Source organism: Vulpes vulpes, chromosome 13, assembly GCF_048418805.1.
Source record: "Vulpes vulpes isolate BD-2025 chromosome 13, VulVul3, whole genome shotgun sequence".
Lineage (NCBI taxonomy): Eukaryota > Metazoa > Chordata > Mammalia > Carnivora > Canidae > Vulpes > Vulpes vulpes.
The window spans coordinates 124,754,378-124,765,539 of record NC_132792.1 but is presented as its reverse complement, the minus strand read 5'-3'; the positions used below and the strand labels follow the sequence as shown (position 1 = coordinate 124,765,539).

At 47.3% G+C, this 11,162-nt stretch overlaps 1 protein-coding gene across 3 annotated transcripts in view; it reads left to right on the top strand.

The window, feature by feature from the left end:
• Positions 1-1,854: 1,854 nt before the first annotated feature.
• DESI2 (desumoylating isopeptidase 2) overlaps positions 1,855-11,162 on the top strand; it is a 49,574-nt gene continuing 40,266 nt past the window's right edge. For all 3 annotated transcript variants that reach the window (XM_072732830.1, XM_072732829.1, XM_072732828.1), the window contains exon 1: positions 1,855-6,203. In XM_072732830.1, coding sequence (XP_072588931.1) covers positions 6,162-6,203 — 42 coding nt within the window. In that variant the 5' untranslated portion in view covers positions 1,855-6,161. The remainder of the gene's footprint in view (positions 6,204-11,162) is intronic.

The window sequence follows — 11,162 nt, the reverse complement described above, 5'->3', positions numbered from 1 at the left end:
TAAACTCCCTTTACACTTGAGGACCTCAAAGGGTCATAGTAGCTCACAGGCACCAAGAGGTCCAAGTAGCACCAGTTACAGCTGGTGTGCCAGATGTGGTATCCGTGCTAGGGCAGGTTCATTGGAGCTCAGGTATCTGGAATGTGATAATCAATCTGGCAAATGCATTATTTTCTGTCCCATGAGAAAAGGTCAGAAACAGTTTACATTAGGGACACTTGGGTGGTTCAGTTTTTGAGTGTCTGCCTTCGGCTCAGGTCATGATCCTGGAGTCCTGGGATAGAGTCCCACAGGAGTTCCCCGCAGGCAGCCTGCTTCTCCCTCTGCCTATGTCTCTGCCTCTATGTGTCTCTCATGAATAAATAAAATCTTAAAAATAAATAAATAAATAAATAAATAAATAAATAAATAAATAAAACAGTTCATGTTCACATGGAAAACAATATTCCATTATCTGCCCATCTTACAGAATTCCTAAGGATACATCCTCATACAGGTAACCAAGCCAAGTTCCATGTCTGGTCTGGTCACATGCTGTTGTGGGGCCCAGGTCCTCTTCTAATAAAGAATGAAACAGCCACTAGGGCAGCTGACTGCCCAAATTTCAAGAAGGATTTCTATTTAGCACCAAAATGGAATAATTCTGGAAACATGGGAAGCACAGCATTGACAGTTGAGCTACACTGAACTCTTACCCCCTAGCCAGGAACAATTAAATGTTGCAAAAAATGATCATCCACTCCGGATATAGAGCAATAGCACCTACCTTAGCAGCTACTTCACTGACCACTATGCAAGATTGATTGAAGATCAGTCACTTTCCCTGTCACATCCATAAGCTGGTACAATCATCAAAGGCTTAAGAAGCCACTTCATTACAAAAGACATGTAAGACAAAAAATACAATTATCTTCTGAATTTTTCAGTGGTTTTTCCTCCCCAGTTTGCAAGTCCAAAATGGAAAATGAACTGTTTCAAGATGAACTATAGAGTCTTACCTTTGCACCTTTTAACCCTGGACTACTTAACCAGCTGCAAGCAGTCAGGATGGCCCCCCAGTGATCCTTGCCTCCTAGCATTGACACCCTGGGCAGTCCTCCTCCCACATTGCTCCAGAGTTGGTTTGTGTGACAGTCGGTCACTTCCAAGCTTCAGTTACAAGACACTGCAGTTTCCTTGTCACCTTCCCACTCTGGATCCCTCTGAGAGAAGCAGCCACCAGCAGTCACCCTAGAAAGGCCCATTTGGTGACGAACCAAAGCCTCCCGATTCAGCTACATGAGTGAGTTTGGAAATGGAGCCTCCAGCCCTGATCCAGCCTTCAAATGACTGAAACTCCAGGAAAGACTGAGGCAGCAACATTCACCTAAACATCAATCAGATGCTCTCAGACTCCTGACCCAGAAACTGTAAGCTGTTTTAAGCTGCTATGTTTGGGGGTAACCCAGTACACAACAATAAATAAAGCACAATTGGACTTGGTTCCTCTCTACAACACAGTTCACGAAGCAAAAAACTTAAAATTTATCTTCCTCTATAATGCTTTGGAAACTGTCTCCCTCTAGGTTGCCTAAGCATTTATGGGAGCTTGTATCGAGGCTCCTATCTGTTCCAAATCTGCCTTTCTTTGCAGAGGCTGGGACTCTGCTGCCCAGTTGGTTTCTCTAGTATCAGGTGCTGGAGGCTCCGTTTCCAAGCTCACTCCTGTAGCTGGCAGGCACAGGCAGGAGGAAGAAGGGCTTCCTGTCTCCACCTTTCCTGTCTGTGTGATCTTAGCCATTTTTATTCACCCCAGCAGGGCAGCAGGGCAACAGGCTTTAGTAGCACTGTTTGATTTCTGACTCCAGCTTTTTTTTTTTTTTTTTTTTTTTTGAGACACCTTTATTTTCTGAAAAGAGAACTGATTATTCAGAAAGAGGTAACAGGAGAAGGGATTCCCTAAGGAAATTTCTCTTATTTTTAATTTAAATTCAGTTAATTAACATATAATGTTTTATTGTTTTCAGAGGTAGTGGTGATTCATCAGTTGCATATAACACCCAGTTATTATTATGACATCATGTGCTCTCCTCAGTGCCCATCACCCAGTGACCCTGTCACCCACCCTCCTCCCCTCCAGAGACCCTCAGTTTGTTTCCTATGATTAAGAGTCTCTCATGGTTCGTCTCCCTCTCTGATTTTGTCGTTTTATGTTTTCCTCTCTTCTGCTATGATCCTGTTTTGTTTCCTAAATTCCACATATGTCTAACTCAAACTTCTAAAAACCTTCCAGGACCAGCATCATCGTGCCCCTTTAGAGACATTAGTCCAGCTCACCAAACTGCCCTCTTCAGAGTTTTCGATTCCAGCTCAACAGGAGTCTCCTCCAAGCTCTAAAAGTCTTTAAATCCCAACTGTTATTGTTCCCCAAGGCCTGGCGATGACAGCTGCTTCTGGTGCCTACTACTGCTCTAACAACTTAGTGATCCCTGTTTGTCTTTTTTAGGCCTCCAATACTCAATTTACATTTATATTAAATTTTATATGAAACGTTCCTTACATTAAATTTTCTTTGTTAATATTTATATTACATTTCCCTCGTTTCTATTAAGTTCTGTTTATATTTTATTTATTATTACTGGTGTAGCTTCTGACAACTACCCCAAATAAGTCTCCCTGTTATGCTCTACTACTGCTTGTCTCCTTCAATTTAAATGATAAATTAATAAATATATCCATTTTTTTAATGTCTTCCACGGGTTTGTTAGCTTCATGAGGGCAGCAGTCATGTCTGTTTTATCACAGTGTACAAGTGATACACAGTGGCTGACACATAGAAGGCACTCATTTAATACTTGTTCAATGAATGAATGGATAATTTGTTTTTGGTGGATCAATACCTAAATCATATGAGCAACTCAACTCATCATCTCACAGTGAATTCTTTTTTGTACCTAACGATTTCAAAGTGACCATGGAACATCCTGTGTGTAGGCAGAATAACAGCTCTCCTCATCAAATTCTCCAGAACCTGCAAATAAACTGCCTTCCATTGGAAAAGACTTTGCAGATGTGATCAATTAAGGATCTTGAGATGACATTATCCTGCATTATTCAGGTGGACCAATGTAATTACCAGGGTCCTTCTAAGTGAAAAGGGGAAGACAGGAGAGTTAAGAGAAGATACGATGATGGAAAGAGAGATTAGGGCAATGTGGCCAAGAGCGAAGGAATGAAAGCAGCCTCTAGGAGCTGAGAAAGGAAGCAGGTGCTCCCCTTAGAGCCTCCAGAAGGAACACAGTCCTTGATTTTAGCCCAGGGAGACCCATTTTGGACTTCTAACCTCTAAGACTGTAAAATAAGAAATTTGTGTTATATTGTTTTAAACCACCTAGCTGGTGGTCCTTTGTAACAGCAATAGGAAACTAATACCTCTTTTGGAGAAATCCTATAGTCTGCAGGTTATACTGGCCTAGTGCTCAGGAGAAACAAGGAGTTTGGGGATGAGGGCATTAGACTTTTCAGCATGCATGTGATAGTGGCAGCTGAGAGCCGATGAGATCACAAAGGCCAAAGTGAGGATGCAAGCTCAGGGGTGAAATGAGCCAGAGGTGGGAGCCCTCAGCAGCACAGCCAAAACTAAACGAAGCGCTAATGGATAGTGCCTTTTCTGCTCTAGTTTGTTCAGCTGAGGAAGATGGAGAGGAAGGACACAGTGGGGAAGGGAAAGGAAGCAAAGCAGCAGGATACACCAAAAACTAATTTTAGAAATTTGTCCACAACATGTCTGATGACAGTCAAATAACAATCATGCACACAGACCTACTGTCACTCAACACTGGCAAGTGAATCCTATTTCCCTAGTATATTTGTTTTTTCCCTATTCTATACTTCTCTCTTTCTTCAAATTCTCTACATCCTTCATGTTCCCCCTCTGACTCTCCAGTGATCATCCTGCCTCCTATTTTTTGAGAAAAAGCAAAACAGAAGAGATTATCTTCATCCCCTCACCCCCAAATTTCTAACCCGTGTTCATTTGTCTTCTATATATTCTATGCCACCACTACATACCTGCATCGGCCTTATATGCTGTCGCTATGGATGAAGCATCCCTTGTACTCAAGGCCAACCCTGCCACTTGTGCACTCGATTGCATCTTCTCACCTTGCCTTTAGAAATCTCCCCCATCTCCTAAATCATCAATTTCTCTCTCTTTGCATACAACTCTACCTTGGGATCTCTCATCTTTCAAATGGCCTCCGTTGACCACACAGCCCTACGCCACTATTATCTCAAATTGCCAATGGTCCCCATTTCTTCACCTTGCGTTCACTCATCAAACCATTCCAGATATTCTTTGGATCCCACTTCTCCTAAGGCTGCTCATGTCAAGATTATCAGTAACCTCCTTTACTACTGAATCTGATAGTCGTGGGGCTCCTGCGTTGCATGTTCTCCTGCCTCTGCGGCTCCTTTTCCTCCTCTACTTGACCTCTTAAAGGAAGAATCCTAGAGCTTTACCTTCGGCCCCTTTCTTTAGCTACACATTCTCTGATAGGTCATCCAATCAGCCCCAAGGCTTAAGAGTCTATTGATAATGGCCAGTTTATGCCAGCGCCTCCCTGACATCAGGGATGTCTACAAGGCATTTGAAACTGAACATGACCAGACCATACTTCTTGATTTCCCTTTTCCCAACTGTTCTTCCCAAGTTTCACATTTTATAAATGGCACTACCACCTACAGAATCTCCTAAGCCAAAACAGCTAGAAATTATCCTTGAATACTTTCTCCCTAACAAACTCAACACCCAACTCATTCAAGTTCCCTTAGGCTCCAGTTTCAAAATATTACAAATAGAATTTTCTCAGCGTTCCCCAGTACTCCCAGCATCCAAGCCACCTTTTGGCACACGCTGTGGAATAGCTTCCTAACTGCCTGAATGTTAGCTTTGTTCTTCCATTTTGATGGGATATTTGTCCAGATATTTGCCATTCCAGTCTCAATTTACACCAAACCTCGTCACCAAGACCCTCCAGCTGCAGCCAATCTAAGATTGTCAACCACTTTACCCTATTCTGATTCTCTGCAAAGCACGCATCACCCATATTTGTCCTCCCGCCTTCTGATTACGGTATTCCCCAGGGCCTACAACACTACCAGGCATGTGGCGGGTACACAACAAATATTTATTGAATAAATAGAAAAGCAACTACTTGTGTCCCTGTTTATGCTAACCTGTGACTACGGCACTCTCTTCCCATGTCAGCAAGATAGGTTCATAAAATGTAAGATTTCGCATTGAGCACTAACTGGACGCATGTCGTGGCCCGGCCCTCCCCTCCCCTCCCCTCCCCAGCAACCTGCCTTCCTCTATTTCCTCACCCCAACACGTACAAAAAAAAAAAAAAAAAAAAAGGCAAGGAGGGTGTGGAAAACAGAGTCGTCGCTATGGTCTTTTGCCACATTCCATTCCGCCGCCTTCAAAGGGCTCAACGCGACAGAAACTAACAGCAGCAGCACGGAAGAAAAGGCAAGGTTGAAGGTAGAGGACTTCACCTGCAGCCAAGGGCGGACCGCACAGGACCGGCGCGGATCCCAAGCACTGCATGCTGGGAGCTGTAGTCTCCGGAGGAGGCCTGGTACGGCAAGGAGCGGGGCCCGCGCTGCCTGCTGGGAGCCGTAGTTGTCGAGCCTCTGCCTCCGCGCCCGGAACGGCCAGCCGGAGTCTCCTCGCTGCATGCCGGGAACGGTAGTCTTTCTGGTACGCCCCGCTCCTCCAGCGCGGAGAGGCGCCATTTTAGGTCCCGAGGTGCTGCCGCTCGGAGCCAGAGCGCAGGCGGGCTCAGCCCCGGCGCCGGGCCGGCCCCGCCCCCGGGGCGCCTGGCGCCCGCCCCCCGCCCCCGCTCAGGCCCCGCCTTTCCCCACGTGTCCGCTGCCGAGGGGAGGCGCCTGAGCCGGAGCGGGCCCGCCAGCGGTCCGGCCCCGTCGGCGCGGAGGGTCCTGTCGGCGGCGCCCGGGAGCGGCCCGGCTCCCCGATGCTCCCGCGCCGGCTGCCGCGGGCCGGGCTGTGCGCGTAGTGCCCGGCTCTGGCTCCCTGAAGTGGCCGCGGGGGTGGGAGCGGCCTCGGCCCCGGGGAGACGGAGCGGCTGGAGGACGAGGCGGCGGCCGCGGGGAGGAGGATGGGGGCTAACCAGTTAGTGGTGCTCAACGTGTACGACATGGTGAGTGCGGCCCAGGCCGCGGGGCTCGGACCCCGACCGCGACCGCGACCCCGACCCCGACCCGGGCCCCTGCGCCTCCTGCCGCGCGTCCCCGCCGCCCGCTCGGTTCTCGGGGTGGGGGAGGGGAGGAGGCGGCTGTGGGAATCCTCGCGCACGTCGGGGCGCCCGCGGGCTCGGGCTCGGGCTCGGGCCCGGGCCGGGGCTCGCAGCGGCTGCAGGGGCGGCGGGGCCCCCTGCGCCTCGGCGGCCGGGCGGGGGCGTCCTGGGGCGCAGCGTCCGTCGCGGGGCCTCCCGCCCCCGGGCCGCCGGTCCTCCCCGCCGCGCGCCTCTTCCCGCCCGAGTCGTCAGGAACTCCCCAGTCCCGAAAGTCGCGGAGTCGGGCCCGTGCCAGGACCGCGTCCAGGGAGGACGGAAGCCGACAGCCCCTTGCCTTCGGGGCCGCCGCACTGACGTGAGCGAGGCTGCCGTTGAGCAAGCGGGTTGAGTTCCGTGGCTGCGCCGGGGGGCTCCCCTGCCGGCCTCGCAGCACCCTTTGCAGGGGATGCAACAGGTACCCGGCGTGACGGCAGGAGACGGGAGGGGAGAACTTGTTTGGGACGAGGCCGTCTAACTTCGGAGCACAGCAGGCCCTCGGAACCCGGTCCGGGGGTCGGTTTGCCTTTTAGCTGCCGTTGAAGGTCCCCGGTGGAGGAGCATGGTTGCGGCGAGGACGCGTGCTGCTTGGGTTCGTTCGCTTTCGGCTGGTGCGTCTTTGCCTCTGCCTTCCATGTGCGAAGTCTCCTGTGAGTGGATTGGCAGATGAAGAAGTCCTCCTCATTTTTGTTGGGCTTCAAGATGCAGAAGAGCCGAAATGCTAGATGTCAGGAGTCCTGGTTCTCACTCACAGATCTAAACGTGTTCCCTTTGCGTTGTGTATACCTTTCTACATTTACAGCGTGACCTCTTGGGTCTGAAGAAACTCCCGTGCCCTAATCTGGGAATTATGTCAGGATGGGATAGAGACTGCCCCGGGGGACGTGAAGGGAGGTCTCAGTTCGTGTAGGGGGCTGGAGGTAGAAGGAGATGGATTAGCATACTGGAAAAACAGTGAAACATGGCAGAAAAAAAAAATTAGGGAAGAGTACAACTGGACAGCCTAGAAAAAAGCAGGGCACTTGGGCAGGTCTTTGGCCTGTGTCACTAGGTTAGGAATCATTCTCTGGATTTCAACTTTTCGTGGTACTGGATACCTTTATTGTTCAAGACGTTTTATTGCCCTTTTACGGTTTCATTGCCACCCACCCACCTTAGTGATCTGCATTTGGGTTTCTTGTTTATTCATGAAGACTATTACAAAACATCTCACAGAATATATTCTGCTTTTGAGAGCACAGTATGCCTTTTCTTCAGGATCATTAAGGTCTTTTATGAGTTAGGGTTATGCAATGGCCAGAGGGTCAGAGACTAAAAAGAATCTGAGAGTAGAGGTAGGGAGAAGTTTTGCTTTTATAATAAAACTGTAAATGCATTCTTTGGCATATAATGGGCTTCCTTACACTTTAGGTACTCCATGAATCACAACAATCATTGCTAATTGTGTAACTGTAGGAAAGGCTAGAGCTGATATTTAAAGCAGTGTATTTCAAAGGGAGGAGTGTCCTGAAAGATGTTAAAAACATTAAGTTGTTAATAAAGATCTTATTCCTTACACCACTTTTGTAAAGTAGGTACTTACAGAGGAGGCAGGTAGAGAAAAGGGTAAATTAAACCTGCCCAGATAACTAAAAATAGGATCTAGAATTTCTAGACTGCAGTCTGATTATCCCCTCTACTGAATAATTCCTGTATTTATTTCTTATGTGTGGCTTTTTGCTAGCAATAGGAGGAGAAGGAGCTTATGAATGTCTTATCGGAATGGTAAATAGTTGAATTATTAGACTTCTAATAAACTTGCCCTTGCATGTTCTTTTGAGGGCTTTCAGGCTGTGGCTGTTCTATGTCACTAATCCTGCAACCTGCAATTATTTCATTATGACCTTGTAGATGTCACAAAAATGAATTATTCTTTCTTCTTTGAGGAATTTGGAATATCATAGGGGAGGTTACAACCGTAGTAACAATTCGAAACAAAGTAGCATGATTTGGATAATGGAATCTCAGAACTGGACTTAAAGGGGGAGACCACATGTGGTTGTAGGAACAGGGATTGCTGAGAGGTTCAGGGCCCACTACAGGCAGAGAACAGTCTACATGAACAGTGTGGCAGGGGCAGGGGGAGAGCAGAGGTGGGACTGGGAAACACCATCTGGTCCATAACTAGAGTATGGGATGCACAAAAGAGAAAGACGGAAAGTTTGATTAGAACTTCATTAGTTTGGGGCTGGGACATGGGCTGATGGGGGGGCAGGTCTCTGAACCAGAGGGACCAGCTCAGGTTTTCATGATAGCAGGGTGATCAGAGTTACGTTTTTAAATTAAGACCCACGTGTTGAGGTACAAGTTTGCATCTTTTATACTCCGTTTTCTCAAGTTGTATTGGTTTTAAAACGGTTTTACCTGATGTCAAGGGCAGATTCTTTCTTTCTCTGATGCTCCTGCCCATGCATCATTGATGCCTTTGACGGGGATCGCTGTTGTCTGTACAGACCCTATCTAGCTGTCTGTCCAGTCCAGACTTTGCAAACATCAAAGTCAACCTTTGATTTGCATTTATAATCACTATTTATAGGGACCCCTTGTCATGTATCCTTGTATCTCTGTCTGGGAGACTATCACCTGCTCCAGCTCTGTGGTTTTTTTCCTATTCCCTAGATTGGGAATCACTGATGGTTTCTGTTCTTCCATAACTGCCACACATGAAAGAGAAATCGTATCAGGGTCACCTGTATTAACTTCTTCTCATGGGGGGATGGGATAATCCTTAAAAGGCTACTTAATCTTACAAAGTACTGCTAAATTATTGCTTGCTGCTTTCTCAGTGATTATGTTCCTCTTTGTACTTTGGGGTAATCTACCTCCAATAAAACATGTCCTGGGTTATTTTCTGGGTCTTGGAATGAGATTATTCACATATTCCTGGTTTACTGGTGGGTATCAGTAGGAAAGCAGGTGACTCGGCTTCGCTGCAGTTGCTAGGAGTCTGGTATAGGCGCTCTGGCACAAGGGCTTCATTTACCATAGACCCAGATTTTGCAATTTTTCAGATTATCTTGGCTAGCAATGGATTTTTAGAAAATAAAAATATGCAGTAACATGATAATATTTACAGATTCATTCAATAAACAGCTTTCTTCCTATTTTCAGATAGTATCTATACATCTTCAGAGCCTTAATAGGAAGAAAAGAAAAAACACTTTCTATGACTCTTCAAATAAGGAAGTTTGTGTCCGTACTTCTTTTAACCATCCCACCTCCATCTGACTTCTTGAGCGTGTGAGAGGACCTGATTTCCCACACACATCTACATCTACTTCAGACTTTAAAAAAAAAAAAAAGATTTTATTGATTTATTTGAGGGAGAGCACGTGTGCTCACACACAAGCAGGTGGAGCAGTAGGCAGAGGCAGAAGGAGAAGCAGACTCTCCACTGAGCAGGGAACCCGCCGCAGGGATCTATCCCAGGACCCCGAGATCATGACCTGAGCTGAAAGCAGATGCTTAACCACCTAAGCCACCCAGGCGCCCCTACTCAGACTTTATTTTTAAATGAGTTCCAGACCCTAAATAGACGCTTCACCCAAATGGTTCCATAATATCTCTGAATCAGCACGTCCAGAAACAAACTTCTTCCACTTCCCTTGTCTCCCCGGCCCCAACCTCCCCATTTACTCCACCTCACACCCCCCCACACCCGTATTCCCCACCACCACCACTACTCTTATGTCATAATGTTGTCTTGATAACTTTCTGCTTCGTTTCCCAAGCCAGAATGCTGAGAGTAAAACTATTGATTCTTCTTTATTACAAACCCTCAGCGTCCAGTCACCAGGCCCTATCTCTTGTAGTTGGGTTGATTCTGAAAGTAATAACTTGTCACTCAGTAACTTCAGCTGGAAGGATACTTGAGTCCAGAGATAAACAATCCCTAGGTTAGTTCAACAGCTCAGCTGGGGCTTTGGGAACCAAGACTTTCTATCTGGCCACTCGCTGTCCCCACCATGTTGGCTTTTGTTCTGGTCTGTCCCCTCAGAGTTGTAAAACAACCGTCCCGGCACCAGACACAGGATCCTCATCCAGCAGGAGGGGAAGGAAGACCGAACTGAATAGGACCTTTTTCTATATGCACCTCTCCTTTTCATAGAAGAGGCTTTCCCAGGGCCACCCTCCTCTCCCAAGGAATTGTCGGGAATGGATTCACCTGTGACTGGTGGGGGGGGAGGGGTTAGGCGTGCAGGTGCTGGCTGGCTTTTCTGGCCTGCGTGGCGAGCTCTGGCAAGGAAGGCAAGGGCAGGGAGCTGAAGATGGCAGTTAGCTGGGACCTGTGGTGCATGTCACATATTTTACCTTCTGAGCATTCTTTACGTTGGGTACCTTATGCTCATTTCCACTGTTGCTTCTCAAGTTCAGGTCCTCATTATCTCTGTGTAATATAGTAGCCTTCTCCTGGTTTCAGTCTCTGCTTTTTTTTTTTTTTTAATTGGAGTTCAGTTTGCCAACATATAGCATAACTCTCAGTGCTCATCCCGCCAAGTGCCCCCCTCAGTGTCCATCACCCAGTCACCCCAACCCCCCACCCACTTCCCCTTCCACTACCCCTTGTTCATTTCCCAAAGTTAGGTGTCTCTCATGTTTTGTCACCCTCACTGATATTTTCACTCATTTTCTCTCCTTTCCCTTTATTCCCTTTAACTAATTTTTATATTCCCCAAATGAATGAGACCATATAATGTTTGTCCTTTTCCGATTGTCAGTCTCTGCTCTTAACTTCATTTTAATCCATTTCCTCTTCTGTTACCAAAGTAGTCTGACATGTGAACAATT